This window comes from Mytilus californianus, unplaced genomic scaffold, assembly GCF_021869535.1.
Source record: "Mytilus californianus isolate M0D057914Y unplaced genomic scaffold, xbMytCali1.0.p SCAF_13, whole genome shotgun sequence".
NCBI classification, from domain to species: Eukaryota; Metazoa; Mollusca; class Bivalvia; order Mytilida; family Mytilidae; genus Mytilus; species Mytilus californianus.
This window is the reverse complement of record NW_026262615.1, coordinates 25,845,249-25,872,645: the sequence shown is the minus strand read 5'-3', so window position 1 is coordinate 25,872,645 and position 27,397 is coordinate 25,845,249. Positions and strand designations below refer to the sequence as shown.

At 31.0% G+C, this 27,397-nt stretch overlaps 1 protein-coding gene across 1 annotated transcript in view; it reads right to left on the bottom strand.

Annotated features, from left to right (window-relative positions):
• Positions 1–27,397, bottom strand: part of LOC127723435 (zinc transporter 2-like) — a 55,020-nt gene that overhangs the window by 15,680 nt on the left and 11,943 nt on the right. Inside the window, exon 2 of the mRNA XM_052230061.1 lies at positions 948–973. Coding sequence (XP_052086021.1) covers positions 948–973 — 26 coding nt within the window. The remainder of the gene's footprint in view (positions 1–947; positions 974–27,397) is intronic.

The following is a 27,397-nucleotide window of genomic DNA, read 5'->3' as shown; positions in this document are numbered from 1 at the left end:
TGGTATGCAATTGTATAAGCATTGGCATATCTCATTTCCATGATGATTATTTGGCTCCGCCCCCTCAGTCATGGTCTATTGATTTTGAAACTTATGCTTAGTTTCCATGTATTAATAGTTTGTGATAAGTCAATTCAAGGGGAACCATTAGCAGTAGGCCAATGTTAATTTGTATGCAGTTGTATAAGCATTAGCACATCTCATTACCATAGAGAATATTTGGCCCCGCTCCCTCAGTCATGGTCTATTGACTTTGAACTTTTTGCTTAGTTTACATGTATTAGTTTGTGATTAGATCAGTTTAAGATGAACTGCTAATGATAAGTCAATGATATTTGGTATGCAAATTAATTGGCATTTGCAAGTCTCATTTCCATGGAGATTATATAGCCCCACCCCCTTATCATGGTTCGTTGACTTTTGAAACTTTTACATAGTTTACAAGTTAATGTTTGTGTTTAGGTTTGTCTAAAGGGAACTATGTATGATAAGTCAATGGTATTTGGTATGCAGTTGTATTAGCTTTGGCGCATCTCATTTCAATGGAGATTGTTTAGCCATGTACCTTCAGTCATGGTTCATTGACTTTGAATATTTGCATAACTTACATGTTACAGTATTGCTTATTTTAATTTCAACATTTGCATTATCAAAATTACAAAAAGGCGAGACATATCTCTGTGTTAACAGTGTTTGTAATTTCATTTCTTTCCATTTTTTTTTATTTGAATTTTGAAGAATGGACAAAATTGTGAGATTTATTATTTCTATTTCAGGAAAAGCTGCATATAAATATTTTAATCAGATATCAGAATGTTATTTTCATTATTGAGAAACTCACACAGTCCCATTATTCGCATTAATAAAGACCTCACAATAATTTCTAAATTTGCAGTATTAAAATATTTTTCTTGCACAAAATGAATAAGTATAAAGTTTATACTGACCTCCACTCTGTGATGGCGATGACAAACTGTGAATATGATAAAAAAAAAGTATTTATTAAAATCATACATATATAATAAACAAGTTGAACAGAAGTCGTAGGCTAGACAAAAAATCAATGTACACAGGAATATTAAAGGAGTACATGTAGATCAATTAATGGGAGATAACTTTTACAAATCGTTTACCATTTGTGCCAAAAAATTTATAACCTGAATAATTCGGTCATTTCCCATAATTATTCACACCTTGTGTATCTGCAAAATTATACTTTTTATTATCAGTTCTAATCACCTATTCTTGTTCATATCCATTGGTTGTAATAGATGATTTTTTGTTTTTGGATCCCTACGGGTTATACAAAAATTTAGATAAAATCTGTTTAATTCACATATATAACATTTGTATAATGTAAGCTATGAGTCAAGTATAAACAGTCTAACAAAATATGTTACAATATTTCTATATTAGCTGGATAACTGGTTATATACATATGTATTTATCCTTTTTCTGTCCAAAGGGAGATAATTATCAAATTCAATTGCGATATAGAAAACCATTATAGTGTTGATTATACAAGAATTTATCACACTTCTATCAGCATATATATATATATCTAGTTTTGAGAGTAGTTTTAGGACAATCAAGTCTTTAATGTTGACCCTTAGAAACATTATCCTCCTACAATGTAGTTACCATACACACCATGTTAAATTCCTTTAGATAAATTATGATTCAAGTATATATCAACCTCTTACAACAGACAAATTTTTGGGGCCCTTTATAGCTTGCTGTTCGGTGTGAGCCAAGGCTCCGTGTTGAAGACTGTACTTTGACCTATAATGGTTTACTTTTATAAATTTTGACTTGGATGGAGAGTTGTCTCATTGGCACTCATACCACATCTTCTTATATCTATATATCAATATTTCACTAGTCACTGGATAAATAGAGATATATTTGTCTATTATTCTAGTCTCAGGGCAACTATCGAAATTTCTAAACCTTTGGCACAGACAACTATTATCATTTTTAATTCCGGACCAATCAAATGGTGTAAGAGGAGTTCAAGGACAAATTATTTTTTTTTGCTTTTTGACCAACTTAGAATAATTCTCCAACATGTCCAAGGGGTCAATAACATTGTGGTCAAGACTTCATTCATAATGTGACTTACTGATTTAAATTCTAACTTATAATCCTTAGTTATTCAAAATTTTCACAAGTTACTACAATAACAGGTACAACACCTTTAGTGTTGATAATATATAGAGTCTACCATTGCATCTAGTCTGATATGATATTTCTCCACTGGAAACAGTTTTAAAAGGGGCATTAGTTACGAAATTTACAAACTAGAGGCTCTAAAGAGCCTGTGTCGCTCACCTTGGTATATGTGCATATTAAACAAAGGACAAAGATGGATTCATGACAAAATTGTGTTTTGGTGATGGTGATGTGTTTGTAGATCTTACTTTACTCAACATTCTTGCTGCTTACAATTATCTCTATCTATAATGAACTTGGCCCAGTAGTTACAGTGGAAAATATTTTGTAAAAATTTACAAAAATTTACAAAATTTATGAAAAAATTGTAAAAAATTGACTATAAAGGGCAATAACTCCTTAAGGGGTCAATTAACAATTTTGGTCATGTTGACTTATTTGTAGATCTTACTTTGCTGTACATTATTGCTGTTACAGTTTATCTCTATCTATAATAATATTCAAGATAATAACCAAAAGCTGCAAAATTTTCTTAAAATTACCAATTCAGGGGCAGCAACCCAACAACGTGTTGCCTGATTGGTCTGAAAATTTCAGGGCAGATAGATCTTGACCTGATAATCAGTTTTACCCTTTGTCAGATTTACTCTAAATGCTTTGGTTTCAGAGATATAAGCCAAAATCTACATTTTACCCCTATGTTCTAATTTTAGCCATGTTGGCCATCTTGGTTCGCGGGCAGGGTCATCGGACACATTTTTTAAACTATATACCCTAATGATGATTGTGTAAAAGTTTGGTTAAATTTGTCTTAGTAGTTTCAGAGGGGAAGATTTTTGTAAAAGATTACAAAAATTTACGAAAAATGGTTAAAAATTGGCTATAAAGGGCAATAACTCCTTAAGGGGTCAACTGACCATTTTGGTCAAGTTGACTTAATTGTAGATCTTACTTTGCTGAACATTATTGCTGTTTACAGTTTATCTCTATCTATAATAATATTCAAGATAATAACAAAAAACGACAAAATTTCATTAAAATTACCAATTCAGGGGCAGCAACCAAACAACGATTTGCCTGATTGGTCTGAAAATTTCAGGGCAGATAGATCTTGACCTGATAAACAATTTTACCCCATGTCAGATTTGCTCTAAATGCTTTGGTTTCAGAGATATGAGCCAAAAACTGCATTTTACCCTATGTACTATTTTTTAGCCATGTCGGCCATCTTGGTTCGCGGGCAGGGTCATCTGACACATTTTTTAAACTATATACCCTAATGATGTTTGTGGACAAGTTTGGTTAAATTTGTCTTGGTAGTTTCAGAGGAGAAAATTTTTGTAAAAGATTACAAAAATTTACGAAAAATGGTTAAAAATTGATTATAAAGGGCAATAACTCCTTAAGGGGTCAACTGACCATTTTGGTCAAGTTGACTTAATTGTAGATCTTACTCTGCTGAACATTATTGCTGTTTACAATTTATCTCTATCTATAATAATATTCAAGATAATAACCAACTAGAGGCTCTAAAGAGCCTGTGTCGCTCACCTTGGTCTATGTGCATATTAAACAAAGGACACAGATGGATTCATGACAAAATTGTGTTTTGGTGATGGTGATGTGTTTGTAGATCTTACTTTACTGAACATTCTTGCTCCTTACTATTATCTCTACCTATAATGAACTTGGCCCGGTAGTTACAGTGGAAAATATTTTGTAAAAATTTACAAAAACTTACAAAATTTATGAAAATTGTAAAAAATTGACTATAAAGGGCAATAACTCCTTAAGGGGTCAATTGACAATTTTGGTCATGTTGACTTATTTGTAGATCTAACTTTGCTGTACATTATTGCTGTTTACAGTTTATCTCTATCTATAATAATATTCAAGATAATAACCAAAAGCTGCAAAATTTTCTTAAAATTACCAGTTCAGGGGCAGCAACCCAACAACAGGTTGCCTGATTGGTCTGAAAATTTCAGGGCAGATAGATCTTGACCTAATGAACAATTTTATCCCATGTCAGATTTGCTCTAAATGCTTTGGTTTCAGAGATATAAGCCAAAAACTGCATTTTACCCTATGCACTATTTTTTAGCCATGTCGGCCATCTTGGTTCGCGGGCGGGGTCATCGGACAAATTTTTTTAACTAGATACCCTAATGATGATTGTGGACAAGTTTGGTTAAATTTGTCTTAGTAGTTTCAGAGGAGAAGATTTTTGTAAAAGATTACAAAAATTTACGAAAAATGGTTAAAAATTGACTATAAAGGGCAATAACTCTTTAAGGGGTCAACTGACCATTTTGGTCAAGTTGACTTATTTGTAGATCTTACTTTGCTGAACATTATTGCTGTTTACAGTTTATCTCTATCTATAATAATATTCAAGATAATAACCAAAAACGGCAAAATTTCTTTAAAATTACCAATTCAGGGGGAGCAACCCAACAATGGGTTGTCTGATTCATCTGAAAATTTCAGGGCAGATAGATCTTGACCTGATAAATTATTTTATCCCATGTCAGATTTGCTCTAAATGCTTTGGTTTCAGAGATATAAGCCAAAATCTACATTTTACCCCTATGTTCTATTTTTAGCCATGGCGGCCATCTTGGTTGGTTGGCCGGGTCACCGGACAAATTTTTTAAACTAGATACTTGAATGATGATTGTGTTTAAGTTTGGGTGCATTTGGCCCAGTAGTTTCAGAGGAGAAGATTTTTGTAAAAGTTTACGGACGACGGACGACGGACGCAGGACGACGGACGCAAAGTGATGAGAAAAGCTCACTTGACCTTTCAGGTCAGGTGAGCTAAAAACGGCAAAATTTCCTTAAAATTACCAATTCAGGGGCAGCAACCCAACAACAGGTTGTCAGATTCATCTGAAAATTTCAGGGCAGATAGATCTTGACCTGATAAACAATTTCACCTATTGTCAGATTTGCTCTAAATGCTTTGGTTTCAGAGATATAAGCCAAAATCTACATTTTACCCCTATGTTTTATTTTTAGCCATGGTGGCCATCTTGGTTGGTTGACCGGATCACCGGACACATTTTTTAAACTAGATACCCCAATGATGATTGTGACCAAGTTTGGTTAAATTTGACCCAGTAGTTTCAGAGGAGAAGATTTTTGTAAAAGTTAACAGACGATGCCGGACGACGACGACGGACGACGGACGCAAAGTGATGAGAAAAGCTCACCAGGTGAGCTAAAAAATGAAATATGATTTTTTTTTTGTTCAATCATTAATAAAAGTGATATATAGTGAAATACTAATTTGCTTTTTGTCAAAATAAGATAAATAACATCACTGATGAAATATTCACTTGCAAGTGAATAATTCGACCTCTTTGAATCCGTATTCATGCGACCTTTAATCTAACCCTTAGCTGGAAATGGGTTACACATGAACTAGGCGTGTTCTTATATTATAAGGAAAAGAATGTCAACATTGAAAGCGAAACAAGGATGAATCCTTTAGTTGACTGATTCGATCTACAAAAAAATAATTCTAACACAGGTAAAAACAATGATAAACATACTTTTAACCTATAATATAAAATCAAACAGACCTAGAACAATTCAATTGCACGTGGTCGCTATCAGTTTATGTTTATATTTATTTTTATATCGGGTTATATGACCGTTGGCAGTCTTCGGAGGTCATCTTGATGGTTAATTAGATGATGTCTAGACAAAAATACACACGAAACGTTGATACATTTTATCGAGTCCATGCATTGCTAATTGTTTATTTTAGACTTTTTGTAATTTTTATATACGTTTTAGTATGTTATAAATGAAATATGAGAATTTAAGTCAAATCGGTGAACATGAATTTGACAGCTAGTGCCTCTTTAATTTTTTTAATATAAATTGTGAGGCTCACAGATCAATTTAAATATTTAAAATTAAACTGTAGAGAGTGGAAAATTATCTTATTGAACAAGATTTGGTAGTAGAATCTTGTTTCTCTAATGATTAATAGACGATATGCAGACAAACTTAATTCTTCTTTTCCAATGATCTGCAAAAAGATGTGTTCTTTTTTATTATGTAACGTCATCAGGCATGGTGGCCTTTTTTCGTGATGTCACAATAGGAAATTCAGAGGAAATCAAGAAAATCTCACATCATAATTGAATTTCCACCAATGAAGAATCAAGATCGAAACAAACCACATAATGAGTAAAACAAGTTGCTTTCTTCAAAAAAGAAAAGCAATACGTGAACCAGAGACCGCTGACTGGTAACCAAAATAAATGTTGCTGAATTTTGGTTTGCTTTTGATTTGAAATAATTGACTGTGAATAGAATAAGATAGTGATGAGGATAAAAACTTTATTCTGTTTATTTTTCTACTTTATCTTTTTTTTTTTGGGGGGGGGGGGGATATAGTTTTGGAAAAAGTTATTCTGAAAAAGCCTAGATGGGAAGATTTTATTCTGTGATTTCAGAATTCAGGGGCCGTTGAAAAGCGAAAAATTCACATTCGCGAGTGAAATTAATATTTATGCATGCACTTGGTTTCTTTTGTGCCAGAAATAATAAATAGAAAGCATTATATGCACTGATACCCTAGATAAGATACGCATTTGCATCATCACATATACCAATCTTGGCTCAAATCTAATGTTTAATAGTTAAATTCGGATGTCAAACTTACCTACCTCAAGTGGTTCGACTCCAGATTCATTGCCATTTAATCCGGAATTTGTGTGAACACAAACCGATAGTGTGTCGTGTGAACAGGGTGATATATAATGTAAATGAACCAAGACGTGTAGGATACATGTGTAGCTGGTCAACACAATAAATACAATTTTCAAGATCGTACCATATTGCGAAGATTAAGATGCTATGAGGCTGAACTATTAAAGACAAAAACAAAAACAGAATCGAAATTTAATTATTAAGATACATTCCTGTTAATGAATCTTTTTTGAAAATTTAGAATATAATATCAATAAACACAAACGTCAAGTATTTACTAATGGATGTTTTATCTATCAAATCAATCTCTTCTTAAACTCTAACTTTCCACTATATGAATATATTGCTATGCAAAATATAAGCAGAGATTTATAAATCCATACTAAAACAGTATAAAATAAATAACGTAGTAATTTAATTTTTTATGATTGTTGTAAAATATTAATTACATTTTTGTGAGATGCAAGGATTTAAAATCCTTGTGAATTGAAACCATGAAAGTATTTTTTTATTCAGCATCCTTTAAAATTTAGATACTAACTTATGTATACACATCCCTGCTCATTGGTGCTCATATTTTGCATATAATTTTCATAAATGTATTCACTGTTCAAACCTGTGGGACATAATACACCCATATATAATATTTTCTATTATTTTCTATCAAGGATAAATTTAGTGTCAGTTTGAATTTAAGGTGGCTGGGGTGTCTTCCTCCATCTTGGATTTTGAAGTAGCAGATGACAATTGGTCTAGATCTTTAATGAAATGTGCAAATTTTGAGAGTAGTATGTAATTCATGTGTAAGACTTTTCGTGTTGATATAGAAAATAATGTGTTTTGTCATATTTACGGCTGTATTTTCTAAAATACACAATATTTTTGTTTGATTCATTTTTTTTCAACTTTGCCACACAAGGGGAGATAACTCAGATAAAGCAATTTTTATAATAGAAAATGTTGTGAATTTACCTATTTTAATATATATGGAGCAAGAAAACAAGTCCGGTGACCCCATGTTTTCTTTTTCTTATCTGAAAGCATGTTATAAGAGCTATCTTCTCACATCTTAAAATTCTATGGTGTAGTTTTTTTTATCACACAAAATTGTATTTTCCATGCATAATCTATACAAAATCTGACAATTTTGCACAACCTGTAGCATGAAAAAAAGTCAGGTGACCCATACTTTTTATTATATTTTGGAAAAAAGCATGATAAAAACTACATTTTCACAAATTATTAAAAAATTCTATGGATTTAAATTAAGACCCCTATCCACCTTAATAATTTTAATGAATATTCTCTTGGTCTGGTAGTATCTATCAGTCTATATTGAGTTAAATACTTATGACAGAGAAATACTTTTGTTAAATTTTCTTTCTGCTTTCTGACAACTGTGTTTCCAACCTAAGATAAATATTGATAACAGAAATATCGTTTTGTTAAATTTCTTCATGCTTTCTGACATCTTTCCAGGCTATGATTGAAATACAAAATATCACGTGATAAACGTCCAAAAATAATCAGTTTATTCTGGGACATTATATAGTAATAAACGATTCCAAAGTTTATTGTCACAATGCACAACCGTAAGCACGCTGTATTAAAACTACCCACACAACATGTACAGGGACCGTCTCAAAGCATGAATTATATAATTGCATTTGTCATATACTTGATATTTAATAAACATTTGCATCATTAAAAACACATATGTTTTGTCAAAAGGCAAATAGGTTCTAACATATAAATGATTTTTTGACTGCAACCTAGTCTTTATTTCTTTACTATCCAATCTTCAAATGAACTTTGATTGTTGAAATATCAAATGTCACATAGTAGAGGGACCAATTTATCAAAGACATAGATAACTACCTGTATAAATGAGCGAACATTTTCGAGAAGTTCCAAGAATCTTGTTTCCGGAAATATCCGAATGGCCCATAGAAGCCTCCAAAACTCACCAATATGTAGGCGTGAACCCCTTAGGGGGTTCACGCCAAACTTAGGGGTTTACGCCAAAAAATAATTAACAGGTCAGAAAAAGGATAAATCTGTGAAGAATTAGAGAACTATATATATGCACACACAAATTTTCATGATCCTAGATATATGGTTTACCAGAGGAAAAACGAATTTTTGATCCCTATAATTATACTTCCAGGTGTTGCATTAGAATTTCAACACTATATTAACTTATCAGTTGGGGGTAATTATACCTATAGGAGTGTTATTTGTATACTTCTATACGGTAGATTATTTATCTTGAAGGTTCAGTCATTCATATTTTTAACTTAATTATACAAGTAAACAAGTCATCATTTTTTTCTTTTCTTGAACTTCTCTTGACTACATTGCTTTAATTGAGTGTTTCCTATTCATGAAAGTACAAGTTCATGGACAATGAAATTCTGATTTGTTTGTTAGCTTCAAAATATACTGCTCATTTACAAACCCCCAGGGGGAGGGTTGTTACTTAACATCTGTGTGCAGTAGATTTCTTTGTTTAGTTTTTGAGATATAGGTTGCACTGTATTTATAAAAAAAAAAATATTACTATATACCTGAGCGTCATACCAAATCTTGAGAAATTAAAGTCTATATATTATTATTCTTCTGATGCAAAAACTGTCAACTTAAAACTATAGAAACTATTATGTAATATAAGCATACTTGTATTCAAATTATAATTCAATATAGATCTAGAAATTGTAATGTTCACATGGATCTTTATTATATCTATTGGTCCTGTTTAATTATCCCCAATTTGTTTTGGTCTCCAGAGGATATAAGTTTGACATATGGCTGTAAAGACACTTGCTATGAGGGTCCTTCACTTCAGTATTCTTTAATTTTTAATCCCATTTATAAATTTTCTCTATTCTTTTTGGGACCATTATTCCCTATTCTTTATATTTAAGCACCACATTATTTTCTATATTTTATATTTTTACCTAAATTTTTTCTATCATTAATTTTTTTTGCCCTATATTCTGCATTTTTTGCCCATTATTCTCTATTATGTTAAACCCCATCCACATCATCTGATATTATTGAAGACTGTAAAATAACCTCTTAATTACTTTTGGTTGGAAGTATTGTTGGATGACTATCTCATAGAGACATCTGTTTCCTCCACCAGTAAAAACTGGCAGCCACAATATAGCCAATTGTGCTGAAAGTAGCTTTAAACACTAAAAATCAATCAATCATAGAGACACCTTTATTCAGGTTTACAAATGTCATAAGTGATGGAAAGCAATATGGCAGGAATTTTTTTAAACAGTAACATTGAAAACTGTGTTTTAGAAGGTGAAGCATTATCATGTAAGGGATATTGATCATGTACATAATGGTAAGGGATATTGTGTCATGTACATAATGGTAAGGGATATTGTGTCATGTACATAATGGTAAGGGATATTGTGTCATGTGCATAATGGTAAGGGATATTGTGTCATGTACATAATGGTAAGGGATATTGTGTCATGTACATAATGGTAACGGATATTGTATCATGTATAAAATGGTAAGGGATATTGTGTCATGTACATAATGGTAAGAGATATTGTGTCATGTACATAATGGTAAGGGATATTGTATCATGTATAAAATGGTAAAGGATATTGTGTCATGTATAAAATGGTAAGGGATATTGTATCATGTATAAAATAGTAAGGGATATTTTGTCATGTACATAATGGTAAGGGATATTGTGTCATGTATATAATGGTAAGGGATACTGTGTCATGTTCAAAATGGTAACGGATATTGTGTCATGTACATAATGGTAAGGGAAATTGTGTCATGTATATAGTGGTAAGGGATATTGTGTCATGTACACAATGGTAAGGGATATTGTGTCATGTACATAATGGTAAGGGATATTGTGTCATGTATATAATGGTAAGGGATATTGTGTCATGCACATAATGGTAAGTGCTATTGTGTCATGTACATAATGTAAAAATTACTGTGTCATGTACAAAATGGTAAGGGATATTGTGTCATGTACAAAATGGTAAAAAATACTGTGTGTCATGTACAAAATGGTAAGGGATAATGTGTGTCATGTATATAATGTTAAGGGATACTGTGTGTCATGTACAAAATGGTAAGGGATACTGTGTATTATTTCAATAATAAGCAATCTGAAGATAGTATAGTGTCTGAGTATAGTTTAGTATAGTGACTTACTCATGTCACTAATTCCACATACATTTTTCAGGAAACAGGATATTTTTTTTAGTGTATTTACATCATAGAAATTAGGATTAATCACTTCAACTGAAGTACATATATATATATATACACTTCAGTTTACAGAATTGAGGGTCTGGATGGGTCCTTCATTTCTTTGTCCTTTATTTTTTAGACCATTTTTCTCTATTTCTAATTCATTTTGTCCATTATTTCCTATTCTTATTATATTTTAGCACCCCATTTATAATTCTTTTTTTTATTGAAATCTTTTCTGCTTTTTTTGCCATTATTCTCTATTCTGTAAATCCCATCCAGACCCTCATAATGAATTAATTATTTATAGAAAAAGGTTAATTGAGTTAACTGACTATTTTTATATCCTAGATTAAGTGCTTCCTGTGTATTTTACCATCTGATACCTGATACAATATACCATCTTATCAATGTAAAACAATCATGGTATACTAGTTAACATGGTTAAATTTACATTTGTCATTTTGGGGCCTTAGTATAGCTGACTATGCGGTATGGGCTTTGCTCATTGTTGTAGGCAGTACGGTGACCTATAGTTGTTGATTTCTGTGTCATTTGGTCTCTTGTGGAGAATTGTCTCATTGGCAATCATACCACATCTTTTTTATATTAAAAAGAATTAGCAGCAAACATTTTTATTTTTCAAAAATAAACTATACTTCTTTACAAAACAACCAATAAATTATTGTATCAGAGAAAATATAACACAAGTTGCAATTTTACTAGATATTATCTTGATTCTAACATGTCTATTTAAAAAAAAATATCAACAGTTTTCTAATTCAAATATATGTTCCTGCACTTTATTTACTCAGTAAAGTTATCCAGTAACATGACTTTTCCAATTTTCTATGTGATTAAAAAAAGCCTTTGGGAGCAGTTCTTTATTGGTGTGAAGAAGCTTAAGTACATTGTACCTGTACAGAACCTTTGAACTTTGACAGGAAAACTGACAATCTCAGTCAATAAAGATTAGAGTTGAACTTGCCACCAGACAATGCCAGAGGGGTTCAAACTGACAATCTCAGTCAATAAAGATTAGAGTTGAAATTGCCAACAGAGGGGTTCAAACTGACAATCTCAGTCAATAAAGATTAGAGTTGAACTTGCCACCAGAGGGGTTCAAACTGACAACCTCAGTCAATAAAGATTAGAGTTGAACTTGCCACCAGAGGGGTTCAAACTGACAACCTCAGTCAATAAAGATTAGAGTTTAACTTGGCACCAGAGGGGTTCAAACTGACAACTTCCGTCAATAAAGATTGGAGTTGAACTTGCCACCAGAGGGGTTCAAACTGACAACCTCAGTCAATAAAGATTGGAGTTGAACTTGCCAACAGAGAGGTTCAAACTGACAATCTCAGTCAATAAAGATTAGAGTTGAACTTGCCACCAGAGGGGTTCAAACTGACAACCTCAGCCATGACAGACTACTACAATGTAATTACTGTAGATAAACTAATTAGATAGACCACTCTGATGTCAAGACACACTTTTTTCCTTTTTAAACCCCCTACATGTGACCGAAATAGACATACATATGCATGAAAGAGGGAGTAGGGTGGGTTCAAAAGGAAGTATTGTCCTCTACATAAAATACTTATTTTTAAGACAGATTGATAGAATTAGAAACAGTAAATACAGTAGGAGAAATCATTTTCTAATTTTTAGAGGGTTAATACTGTCCTTGATCAGTTACTTATGTTTCTATAATCAGAGGGTTTATACTGTCCTTGATCAGTTATTCATGTTTCTATAATCAGAGGGTTTATACTTTCCTTGATCAGTTATTCATGTTTCTATAATCAGAGGGTTTATACTTTCCTTGATCAGTTATTTATGTTTCTATAATCAGAGGGTTTATACTGTCCTTGGTCAGTTATTTATGTTTCTATAATCAGAAGGTTTATACTTTCCTTGATCAGTTATTTATGTTTCTATAATCAGAGGGTTTATACTTTCCTTGATCAGTTATTTATGTTTCTATAATCAGAGGGTTTATACTTTCCTTGATCAGTTATTTATGTTTCTATAATCAGAGGGTTTATACTGTCCTTGATCAGTTATTTATGTTTCTATAATCAGAGGGTTTATACTTTCCTTGATCAGTTATTCATGTTTCTATAATCAGAAGGTTTATACTGTCCTTGATCAGTTACTTATGTTTCTATAATCAGAGGGGTTATACTGTCCTTGGTCAGTTATTTATGTTTCTATAATCAGAGGGTTTATACTGTCCTTGATCAGTTATTTATGTTTCTATAATCAGAGGGTTTATACTGTCCTTGATCAGTTATTTATGTTTCTATAATCAGAGGGTTTATACTTTCCTTGATCAGTTATTTATGTTTCTATAATCAGAGGGTTAATACTGTCCTTGATCTGTTATTTATGTTTCTATAATCAGAGGGTTTATACTGTCCTTGGTCAGTTATTTATGTTTCTATAATCAGAGGGTTTATACTTTCCTTGATCAGTTCTTCATGTTTCTATAATCAGAGGGTTTATACTGTCCTTGATCAGTTATTTATGTTTCTATAATCAGAGGATTTATACTGTCCTTGATCAGTTATTTATGTTTCTATAATCAGAAGGTTTATACTTTCCTTGATCAGTTATTTATGTTTCTATAATCAGAAGGTTATTACTGTCCTTGATCAGTTACTTATGTTTCTATAATCAGAGGGTTTATACTGTCCTTGATCAGTTATTTATGTTTCTATAATCAGAGGGTTATTACTGTCCTTGATCAGTTACTTATGTTTCTATAATCAGAGGGTTTATACTGTCCTTGATCAGTTATTTATGTTTCTATAATCAGAGGGTTTATACTTTCCTTGATAAGTTACTTATGTTTCTATAATCAGAGGGTTTATACTTTCCTTGATCAGTTATTCATGTTTCTATAATCAGAGGGTTTATACTTTCCTTGATCAGTTATTTATGTTTCTATAATCAGAAGGTTAATACTGTCCTTGATCAGTTATTTATGTTTCTATAATCAGAGGGTTTATACTTTCCTTGATCAGTTATTCATGTTTCTATAATCAGAGGGTTTATACTCTCCTTGATCAGTTATTTATGTTTCTATAATCAGAGGGTTTATACCATGTATACTGTCCTTGGTCAGTCATTTATGTTTCTATAATAAGAAGGTTTATACTGTCCTTGATCAGTTATTTATGTTTCAATAATCAGAGGGTTTATACTTTCCTTGATCAGTTATTAATGTTTCTATAATCAGAGGATTTATACTGTCCTTGATCAGTTATTCATGTTTCTATAATCAGAGGGTTTATACTGTCCTTGATCAGTTATTTATGTTTCTATAATCAGAGGATTTATACTGTCCTTGATCAGTTATTTATGTTTCTATAATCAGAAGGTTTATACTGTCCTTGATCAGTTACTTATGTTTCTATAATCAGAAGGTTTATACTGTCCTTGATCAGTTATTTATGTTTCTATAATCAGAGGGTTTATACTGTCCTTGATCAGTTACTTATGTTTCTATAATCAGAGGGTTTATACTGTCCTTGATCAGTTACTTATGTTTCTATAATCAGAGGGTTTATACTGTCCTTGATCAGTTACTTATTATTCTATAATCAGAGGGTTTATACTTTCCTTGATCAGTTATTCATGTTTCTATAATCAGAGGGTTTATACTTTCCTTGATCAGTTATTTATGTTTCTATAATCAGAAGGTTAATACTGTCCTTGATCAGTTATTTATGTTTCTATAATCAGAGGGTTTATACTTTCCTTGATCAGTTATTCATGTTTCTATAATCAGAGGGTTTATATTCTCCTTGATCAGTTATTTATGTTTCTATAATCAGAGGGTTTATACTTTCCTTGATCAGTTATTCATGTTTCTATAATCAGAGGGTTTATACTCTCCTTGATCAGTTATTTATGTTTCTATAATCAGATGGTTTATACCATGTATACTGTCCTTGGTCAGTCATTTATGTTTCTATAATAAGAAGGTTTATACTGTCCTTGATCAGTTATTTATGTTTCAATAATCAGAGGGTTTATACTTTCCTTGATCAGTTATTAATGTTTCTATAATCAGAGGATTTATACTGTCCTTGATCAGTTATTCATGTTTCTATAATCAGAGGGTTTATACTGTCCTTGATCAGTTATTTATGTTTCTATAATCAGAAGGTTTATACTGTCCTTGGTCAGTTATTTATGTTTCTATAATCAGAGGGTTTATACTGTCCTTGATCAGTTATTCATGTTTCTATAATCAGAAATTTATACTGTCCTTGATCAGTTATTCATGTTTCTATAATCAGAGGGTTAATACTGTCCTTGATCAGTTATTTATGTTTCTATAATCAGAGGGTTAATACTGTCCTTGATCAGTTATTTATGTTTCTATAATCAGAGGGTTTATACTGTCATTGGTCAGTTATTTATATTTCTATAATCAGAAGGTTAATACTGTCCTTGATCAGTTATTTATGTTTCTATAATCAGAGGGTTTATACTTTCCTTGATCAGTTATTTATGTTTCTATAATCAGAGGGTTTATACTGTCCTTGATCAGGTATTTATGTTTCTATAATCAGAGGGTTTATACTGTCCTTGATCAGTTATTTATGTTTCTATAATCAGAGGGTTTATACTGTCCTTGATCAGTTATTTATGTTTCTATAATCAGAGGGTTTATACTGTCCTTGATCAGTTATTTATGTTTCTATAATCAGAGGGTTTATACTGTCCTTGATAAGTTATTTATGTTTCTATAATCAGAGGGTTTATACTGTCCTAGATCAGTTATTTATGTTTCTATAATCAGAGGGTTTATACTATCCTTGATCAGTTATAAAATTTATGTTTCTATAATAAGAAGGTCTATACTGTCCTTCATCAGTTATTTATGTTTCTATAATCAGAGGGTTTATACTGTCCTTGATCAGTTATTTATGTTTCTATAATCAGAGGGTTTATACTTTCCTTGATCAGTTATTTATGTTTCTATAATCAGAGGGTTTATACTGTCCTAGATCAGTTATTTATGTTTCTATAATCAGAAGGTTTATACTTTCCTTGATCATTTATTCCTGTTTCTATAATCAGAGGGTTTATACTTTCCTTGATCAGTTATTTATGTTTCTATAATCAGAGGGTTTATACTGTCCTTGATCAGTTATTTATGTTTCTATAATCAGAGGGTTTATACTGTCCTTGATCAGTTATTTATGTTTCTATAATCAGAGGGTTTATACTGTCCTTGATCAGTTATTTATGTTTCTATAATCAGAGGGTTTATACTTTCCTTGATCAGTTATTCATGTTTCTATAATCAGAGGGTTTATACTGTCCTTGATCAGTTATTTATGTTTCTATAATCAGAGGGTTTATGCTGTCCTTGATCAGTTATTTATGTTTCTATAATCAGAAGGTTTATACTGTCCTTGATCTGTTATTTATGTTTCTATAATCAGAGGGTTTATACTTTCCTTCATCAGTTATTCATGTTTCTATAATCAGAGGGTTTATACTGTCCTTGATCAGTTACTTATGTTTCTATAATCAGAGGGTTTATACTTTCTTTGATCAGTTATTTATGTTTCTATAATCAGAAGGTTTATACTGTCCTTGATCTGTTATTTATGTTTCTATAATCAGAGGGTTTATACTGTCCTTGGTTAGTTATTCATGTTTCTATAATCAGAAGGTTTATACTGTCCTTGATCAGTTATTTATGTTTCTATAATCAGAGGGTTTATACTGTCCTAGATCAGTTATTTATGTTTCTATAATCAGAAGGTTTATACTTTCCTTGATCATTTATTCCTGTTTCTATAATCAGAGGGTTTATACTTTCCTTGATCAGTTGTTTATGTTTCTATAATCAGAGGGTTTATACTGTCCTTGATCAGTTATTTATGTTTCTATAATCAGAGGGTTTATACTGTCCTTGATCAGTTATTTATGTTTCTATAATCAGAGGGTTTATACTGTCCTTGATCAGTTATTTATGTTTCTATAATCAGAGGGTTTATACTGTCCTTGATCAGTTCTTTATGTTTCTATAATCAGAGGGTTTATACTTTCCTTGATCAGTTATTCATGTTTCTATAATCAGAGGGTTTATACTGTCCTTGATCAGTTATTTATGTTTCTATAATCAGAGGGTTTATGCTGTCCTTGATCAGTTATTTATGTTTCTATAATCAGAAGGTTTATACTGTCCTTGATCTGTTATTTATGTTTCTATAATCAGAGGGTTTATACTTTCCTTGATCAGTTATTCATGTTTCTATAATCAGAGGGTTTATACTGTCCTTGATCAGTTACTTATGTTTCTATAATCAGAGGGTTTATACTTTCTTTGATCAGTTATTTATGTTTCTATAATCAGAAGGTTTATACTGTCCTTGATCTGTTATTTATGTTTCTATAATCAGAGGGTTTATACTGTCCTTGGTCAGTTATTCATGTTTCTATAATCAGAAGGTTTATACTGTCTTTGATCTGTTATTTATGTTTCTATAATCAGAAGGTTTATACTTTCCTTGATCAGTTATTTATGTTTCTATAATCAGAAGGTTTATACTGTCCTTGATCTGTTATTTATGTTTCTATAATCAGAGGGTTTATACTTTCCTTGGTCAGTTACTTATGTTTCTATAATCAGAGGGTTTATACTGTCCTTGATCAGTTATTTATGTTTCTATAATCAGAGGGTTTATACTGTCCTTGATCAGTTACTTATGTTTCTATAATCAGAGGGTTTATACTTTCCTTGATCAGTTATTTATGTTTCTATAATCAGAGGGTTTATACTTTCCTTGATCAGTTATTCATGTTTCTATAATCAGAGGGTTTATACTTTCCTTGATCAGTTATTTATGTTTCTATAATCAGAGGGTTTATACTGTCCTTGATCAGTTATTCATGTTTCTATAATCAGAGGGTTTATACTGTCCTTGATCAGTTATTAATGTTTCTATAATCAGAGGGTTTATACTGTCCTTGATCAGTTATTTATGTTTCTATAATCAGAGGGGTTATACTTTCCTTGGTCAGTTATTTATGTTTCTATAATCAGAGGGTTTATAATGTCCTTGATCAGTTATTTATGTTTCTATAATCAGAGGGGTTATACTTTCCTTGATCAGTTATTCATGTTTCTATAATCAGAGGGTTTATACTGTCCTTGGTCAGTTATTTATGTTTCTATAATCAGAGGTTTTATACTTTCCTTGATCAGTTATTCATGTTTCTATAATCAGAGGGTTTATACTGTCCTTGGTCAGTTATTCATGTTTCTATAATCAGAGGGTTAATACTGTCCTTGATCAGTTATTTATGTTTCTATAATCAGAAGGTTTATACTGTCCTTGGTCAGTTACTTATGTTTCTATAATCAGAGGGTTTATACTGTCCTTGATCAGTTATTTATGTTTCTATAATCAGAAGGTTTATACTGTCCTTGGTCAGTTATTTATGTTTCTATAATCAGAGGGTTTATACTTTCCTTGATCAGTTATTTATATTTCTATAATCAGAGGGTTAATACTGTCCTTGATCAGTTATTTATGTTTCTATAATCAGAGGGTTTATACTTTCCTTGATCAGTTATTTATGTTTCTATAATCAGAAGGTTTATACTGTCCTTGGTCAGTTATTTATGTTTCTATAATCAGAGGGTTTATACCATGTATACTGTCCTTGGTCAGTCATTTATGTTTCTATAATAAGAAGGTTTATACTTTCCTTGATCAGTTATTTATATTTCTATAATCAGAGGGTTAATACTGTCCTTGATCAGTTATTTATGTTTCTATAATCAGAGGGTTTATACTTTCCTTGATCAGTTATTTATGTTTCTATAATCAGTGGGTTTATACTGTCCTTGATCAGTTATTTATGTTTCAATAATCAGAGGGTTTATACTTTCCTTGATCAGTTATTTATGTTTCAATAATCAGAGGGTTGATACTTTCCTTGATCAGTTATTAATGTTTCTATAATCAGAGGATTTATACTGTCCTTGATCAGTTATTCATGTTTCTATAATCAGAGGGTTTATACTGTCCTTGATCAGTTATTTATGTTTCTATAATCAGAGGGTTTATACTGTCCTTGATCAGTTATTTATGTTTCTATAATCAGAGGGTTTATACTGTCCTTGATCAGTTATTTATGTTTCAATAATCAGAGGGTTTATACTTTCCTTGATCAGTTATTAATGTTTCTATAATCAGAGGATTTATACTGTCCTTGATCAGTTATTCATGTTTCTATAATCAGAGGGTTTATACTGTCCTTGATCAGTTATTTATGTTTCTATAATCAGAAGGTTTATACTGTCCTTGGTCAGTTATTTATGTTTCTATAATCAGAGGGTTTATACTGTCCTTGATCAGTTATTTATGTTTCTATAATCAGAGGGTTTATACTGTCCTTGATCAGTTATTTATGTTTCTATAATCAGAGGGTTTATATTGTCCTTGATCAGTTATTTATGTTTCTATAATCAGAGGGTTTATACTGTCCTAGATCAGTTATTTATGTTTCTATAATCAGAGGGTTTATACTGTCCTTGATCAGTTATAAAATTTATGTTTCTATAATAAGAAGGTCTATACTGTCCTTCATCAGTTATTTATGTTTCTATAATCAGATGGTTTATACTGTCCTTGATCAGTTATTTATGTTTCTATAATCAGAGGGTTTGTACTTTCCTTGATCAGTTATTTATGTTTCTATAATCAGAGGGTTTATACTGTCCTAGATCAGTTATTTATGTTTCTATAATCAGAAGGTTTATACTTTCCTTGATCATTTATTTCTGTTTCTATAATCAGAGGGTTTATACTTTCCTTGATCAGTTATTTATGTTTCTATAATCAGAGGGTTTATACTGTCCTTGATCAGTTATTTATGTTTCTATAATCAGAGGGTTTATACTGTCCTTGATCAGTTATTTATGTTTCTATAATCAGAGGTTTATACTGTCCTTGATCAGTTATTTATGTTTCTATAATCAGAGGGTTTATACTGTCCTTGATCAGTTATTTATGTTTCTATAATCAGAGGGTTTATACTTTCCTTGATCAGTTATTCATGTTTCTATAATCAGAGGGTTTATACTGTCCTTGATCAGTTATTTATGTTTCTATAATCAGAGGGTTTATACTGTCCTTGATCAGTTATTTATGTTTCTATAATCAGAAGGTTTATACTGTCCTTGATCTGTTATTTATGTTTCTATAATCAGAGGGTTTATACTTTCCTTGATCAGTTATTCATGTTTCTATAATCAGAGGGTTTATACTGTCCTTGATCAGTTACTTATGTTTCTATAATCAGAGGGTTTATACTGTCCTTGATCAGTTATTTATGTTTCTATAATCAGAGGGTTTATACTTTCCTTGGTCAGTTACTTATGTTTCTATAATCAGAGGGTTTATACTGTCCTTGATCAGTTATTTATGTTTCTATAATCAGAGGGTTTATACTGTCCTTGGTCAGTTACTTATGTTTCTATAATCAGAGGGTTTATACTGTCCTTGATCAGTTATTTATGTTTCTATAATCAGAGGGTTTATACTTTCCTTGATCAGTTATTTATGTTTCTATAATCAGAGGGTTTATACTGTCCTTGGTCAGTTATTTATGTTTCTATAATCAGAGGGTTTATACTTTCCTTGATCAGTTATTTATGTTTCTATAATCAGAGGGTTTATACTTTCCTTGATCAGTTATTCATGTTTCTATAATCAGAGGGTTTATACTGTCCTTGATCAGTTATTAATGTTTCTATAATCAGAGGGTTTATACTGTCCTTGATCAGTTATTTATGTTTCTATAATCAGAGGGGTTATACTTTCCTTGGTCAGTTATTTATGTTTCTATAATCAGAGGGTTTATACTGTCCTTGATCAGTTATTTATGTTTCTATAATCAGAGGGTTTATACTGTCCTAGATCAGTTATTCATGTTTCTATAATCAGAGGGTTTATACTGTCCTTGGTCAGTTATTTATGTTTCTATAATCAGAGGGTTTATACTTTCCTTGATCAGTTATTCATGTTTCTATAATCAGAGGGTTTATACTGTCCTTGGTCAGTTATTCATGTTTCTATAATCAGAGGGTTAATACTGTCCTTGATCAGTTATTTATGTTTCTATAATCAGAAGGTTTATACTGTCCTTGGTCAGTTACTTATGTTTCTATAATCAGAGGGTTTATACTGTCCTTGATCAGTTATTTATGTTTCTATAATCAGAAGGTTTATACTGTCCTTGGTCAGTTACTTATGTTTCTATAATCAGAGGGTTTATACTTTCCTTGATCAGTTATTTATATTTCTATAATCAGAGGGTTAATACTGTCCTTGATCAGTTATTTATGTTTCTATAATCAGAGGGTTTATACTTTCCTTGATCAGTTATTTATGTTTCTATAATCAGAAGGTTTATACTGTCCTTGGTCAGTTATTTATGTTTCTATAATCAGAGGTTTATACTGTCCTTGATCAGTTATTTATGTTTCTATAATCAGAGGGTTTATACTGTCCTTGGTCAGTTATATATGTTTCTATAATCAGAGGGTTTATACTGTCCTAGATCAGTTATTTATGTCTCTATAATCAGAGGGTTTATACTGTCCTAGATCAGTTATTTATGTTTCTATAATCAGAGGGTTTATACTGTCCTTGATCAGTTATTTATGTTTCTATAATCAGAGGGTTTATACTGTCCTAGATGAGTTATTTATGTTTCTATAATCAGAAGGTTTATACTGTCCTTGATCAGTTATTTATGTTTCTATAATCGGAGGGTTTATACTGTCCTTGATCAGTTATTTATGTTTCTATAATCAGAGGGGTTATACTTTCCGTGGTCAGTTATTTATGTTTCTATAATCAGAGGGTTTATACTGTCCTTGGTCAGTTATTCATGTTTCTATAATCAGAAGGTTTATACTGTCTTTGATCTGTTATTTATGTTTCTATAATCAGAAGGTTTATACTTTCCTTGATCAGTTATTTATGTTTCTATAATCAGAAGGTTTATACTGTCCTTGATCTGTTATTTATGTTTCTATAATCAGAGGGTTTATACTTTCCTCGGTCAGTTACTTATGTTTCTATAATCAGAGGGTTTATACTGTCCTTGATCAGTTATTTATGTTTCTATAATCAGAGGGTTTATACTTTCCTTGATCAGTTATTTATGTTTCTATAATCAGAGGGTTTATACTGTCCTTGATCAGTTACTTATGTTTCTATAATCAGAGGGTTTATACTGTCCTTGATCAGTTATTTATGTTTCTATAATCAGAGGGTTTATACTTTCCTTGATCAGTTACTTATGTTTCTATAATCAGAGGGTTAATACTTTCCTTGATCAGTTATTTATGTTTCTATAATCAGAGGGTTAATACTTTCCTTGGTCAGTTATTTATGTTTCTATAATCAGAGGGTTTATACTTTCCTTGATCAGTTATTCATGTTTCTATAATCAGAGGGTTTATACTTTCCTTGATCAGTTATTTATGTTTCTATAATCAGAGGGTTTATACTGTCCTTGATCAATTATTTATGTTTCTATAATCAGAGGGTTTATACTTTCCTTGATCAGTTATTTATGTTTCTATAATCAGAGGGTTTATACTTTCCTTGATCAGTTATTCATGTTTCTATAATCAGAGGGTTTATACTTTCCTTGATCAGTTATTTATGTTTCTATAATCAGAGGGTTTATACTGTCCTTGATCAGTTATTCATGTTTCTATAATCAGAGGGTTTATACTGTCCTTGATCAGTTATTAATGTTTCTATAATCAGAGGGTTTATACTGTCCTTGATCAGTTATTTATGTTTCTATAATCAGAGGGGTTATACTTTCCTTGGTCAGTTATTTATGTTTCTATAATCAGAGGGTTTATACTGTCCTTGGTCAGCTATTTATGTTTCTATAATCAGAGGGGTTATACTTTCCTTGATCAGTTATTCATGTTTCTATAATCAGAGGGTTTATACTGTCCTTGGTCAGTGATTCATGTTTCTATAATCAGAAGGTTAATACTGTCCTTGATCAGTTACTTATGTTTCTATAATCAGAGGGTTAATACTGTCCATGATCAGTTACTTATGTTTCTATAATCAGAGGGTTAATACTGTCCTTGATCAGTTATTTATGTTTCTATAATCAGAAGGTTTATACTGTCCTTGGTCAGTTACTAATGTTTCTATAATCAGAGGGTTTATACTTTCCTTGATCAGTTATTTATATTTCTATAATCAGAGGGTTAATACTGTCCTTGATCAGTTATTTATGTTTCTATAATCAGAGGGTTTATACTTTCCTTGATCAGTTATTTATGTTTCTATAATCAGAAGGTTTATACTGTCCTTGGTCAGTTATTTATGTTTCTATAATCAGAGGGTTTATACCATGTATACTGTCCTTGGTCAGTCATTTATGTTTCTATAATAAGAAGGTTTATACTGTCCTTGATCAGTTATTTATGTTTCTATAATCAGAGGGTTTATACTGTCCTTGATCAGTTATCTATGTTTCAATAATCAGAGGGTTTATACTTTCCTTGATCAGTTATTTATGTTTCAATAATCAGAGGGTTGATACTTTCCTTGATCAGTTATTAATGTTTCTATAATCAGAGGATTTATACTGTCCTTGATCAGTTATTCATGTTTCTATAATCAGAGGGTTTATACTGTCCTTGATCAGTTATTTATGTTTCTATAATCAGAAGGTTTATACTGTCCTTGATCTGTTATTTATGTTTCTATAATCAGAGGGTTTATACTTTCCTTGGTCTGTTACTTATGTTTCTATAATCAGAGGGTTTATACTGTCCTTGATCAGTTATTTATGTTTCTATAATCAGAGGGTTTATACTTTCCTTGATCAGTTATTTATGTTTCTATAATCAGAGGGTTTATACTGTCCTTGATCAGTTACTTATGTTTCTATAATCAGAGGGTTTATACTGTCCTTGATCAGTTATTTATGTTTCTATAATCAGAGGGTTTATACTTTCCTTGATCAGTTACTTATGTTTCTATAATCAGAGGGTTAATACTTTCCTTGATCAGTTATTTATGTTTCTATAATCAGAGGGTTAATACTTTCCTTGGTCAGTTATTTATGTTTCTATAATCAGAGGGTTTATACTTTCCTTGATCAGTTATTCATGTTTCTATAATCAGAGGGTTTATACTTTCCTTGATCAGTTATTTATGTTTCTATAATCAGAGGGTTTATACTGTCCTTGATCAGTTATTTATGTTTCTATAATCAGAGGGTTTATACTTTCCTTGATCAGTTATTTATGTTTCTATAATCAGAGGGTTTATACTTTCCTTGATCAGTTATTCATGTTTCTATAATCAGAGGGTTTATACTTTCCTTGATCAGTTATTTATGTTTCTATAATCAGAGGGTTTATACTGTCCTTGATCAGTTATTCATGTTTCTATAATCAGAGGGTTTATACTGTCCTTGATCAGTTATTAATGTTTCTATAATCAGAGGGTTTATACTGTCCTTGATCAGTTATTTATGTTTCTATAATCAGAGGGGTTATACTTTCCTTGGTCAGTTATTTATGTTTCTATAATCAGAGGGTTTATACTGTCCTTGGTCAGTTATTTATGTTTCTATAATCAGAGGGGTTATACTTTCCTTGATCAGTTATTCATGTTTCTATAATCAGAGGGTTTATACTTTCCTTGATCAGTTATTCATGTTTCCATAATCAGAGGGTTTATACTGTCCTTGGTCAGTGATTCATGTTTCTATAATCAGAAGGTTAATACTGTCCTTGATCAGTTACTTATGTTTCTATAATCAGAGGGTTAATACTGTCCTTGATCAGTTATTTATGTTTCTATAATCAGAAGGTTTATACTGTCCTTGGTCAGTTACTTATGTTTCTATAATCAGAGGGTTTATACTTTCCTTGATCAGTTATTTATATTTCTATAATCAGAGGGTTAATACTGTCCTTGATCAGTTATTTATGTTTCTATAATCAGAGGGTTTATACTTTCCTTGATCAGTTATTTATGTTTCTATAATCAGAAGGTTTATACTGTCCTTGGTCAGTTATTTATGTTTCTATAATCAGAGGGTTTATACCATGTATACTGTCCTTGGTCAGTCATTTATGTTTCTATAATAAGAAGGTTTATACTGTCCTTGATCAGTTATTTATGTTTCTATAATCAGAGGGTTTATACTGTCCTTGATCAGTTATCTATGTTTCAATAATCAGAGGGTTTATACTTTCCTTGATCAGTTATTTATGTTTCAATAATCAGAGGGTTGATACTTTCCTTGATCAGTTATTAATGTTTCTATAATCAGAGGATTTATACTGTCCTTGATCAGTTATTCATGTTTCTATAATCAGAGGGTTTATACTGTCCTTGATCAGTTATTTATGTTTCTATAATCAGAGGGTTTATACTGTCCTTGATCAGTTATTTATGTTTCTATAATCAGAGGGTTTATACTGTCCTTGATCAGTTATTTATGTTTCAATAATCAGAGGGTCTATACTTTCCTTGATCAGTTATTAATGTTTCTATAATCAGAGGATTTATACTGTCCTTGATCAGTTATTCATGTTTCTATAATCAGAGGGTTTTTATACTGTCCTTGATCAGTTATTTATGTTTCTATAATCAGAAGGTTTATACTGTCCTTGGTCAGTTATTTATGTTTCTATAATCAGAGGGTTTATACTGTCCTTGATCAGTTATTCATGTTTCTATAATCAGAAATTTATACTGTCCTTGATCAGTTATTCATGTTTCTATAATCAGAGGGTTAATACTGTCCTTGATCAGTTATTTATGTTTCTATAATCAGAGGGTTAATACTGTCCTTGATCAGTTATTTATGTTTCTATAATCAGAGGGTTTATACTGTCCTTGGTCAGTTATTTATATTTCTATAATCAGAAGGTTAATACTGTCCTTGATCAGTTATTTATGTTTCTATAATCAGAGGGTTTATACTTTCCTTGATCAGTTATTTATGTTTCTATAATCAGAGGGTTTATACTGTCCTTGATCAGTTATTTATGTTTCTATAATCAGAGGGTTTATACTGTCCTTGATCAGTTATTTATGTTTCTATAATCAGAGGGTTTATACTGTCCTTGATCAGTTATTTATGTTTCTATAATCAGAGGGTTTATACTGTCCTTGATCAGTTATTTATGTTTCTATAATCAGAGGGTTTATACTGTCCTTGATCAGTTATTTATGTTTCTATAATCAGAGGGTTTATACTGTCCTAGATCAGTTATTTATGTTTCTATAATCAGAGGGTTTATACTGTCCTTGATCAGTTATAAAATTTATGTTTCTATAATAAGAAGGTCTATACTGTCCTTCATCAGTTATTTATGTTTCTATAATCAGATGGTTTATACTGTCCTTGATCAGTTATTTATGTTTCTATAATCAGAGGGTTTATACTTTCCTTGATCAGTTATTTATGTTTCTATAATCAGAGGGTTTATACTGTCCTAGATCAGTTATTTATGTTTCTATAATCAGAAGGTTTATACTTTCCTTGATCATTTATTTCTGTTTCTATAATCAGAGGGTTTATACTTTCCTTGATCAGTTATTTATGTTTCTATAATCAGAGGGTTTATACTGTCCTTGATCAGTTATTTATGTTTCTATAATCAGAGGGTTTATACTGTCCTTGATCAGTTTTTTATGTTTCTATAATCAGAGGTTTATACTGTCCTTGATCAGTTATTTATGTTTCTATAATCAGAGGGTTTATACTGTCCTTGATCAGTTATTTATGTTTCTATAATCAGAGGGTTTATACTTTCCTTGATCAGTTATTCATGTTTCTATAATCAGAGGGTTTATACTGTCCTTGATCAGTTATTTATGTTTCTATAATCAGAGGGTTTATACTGTCCTTGATCAGTTATTTATGTTTCTATAATCAGAGGGTTTATACTGTCCTTGATCAGTTACTTATGTTTCTATAATCAGAGGGTTTATACTGTCCTTGATCAGTTATTCATGTTTCTATAATCAGAGGGTTTATACTTTCCTTGATCAGTTATTTATGTTTCTATAATCAGAAGGTTTATACTGTCCTTGATCAGTTATTTATGTTTCTATAATCAGAGGGTTTATACTTTCCTTGGTCAGTTACTTATGTTTCTATAATCAGAGGGTTTATACTGTCCTTGATCAGTTATTTATGTTTCTAT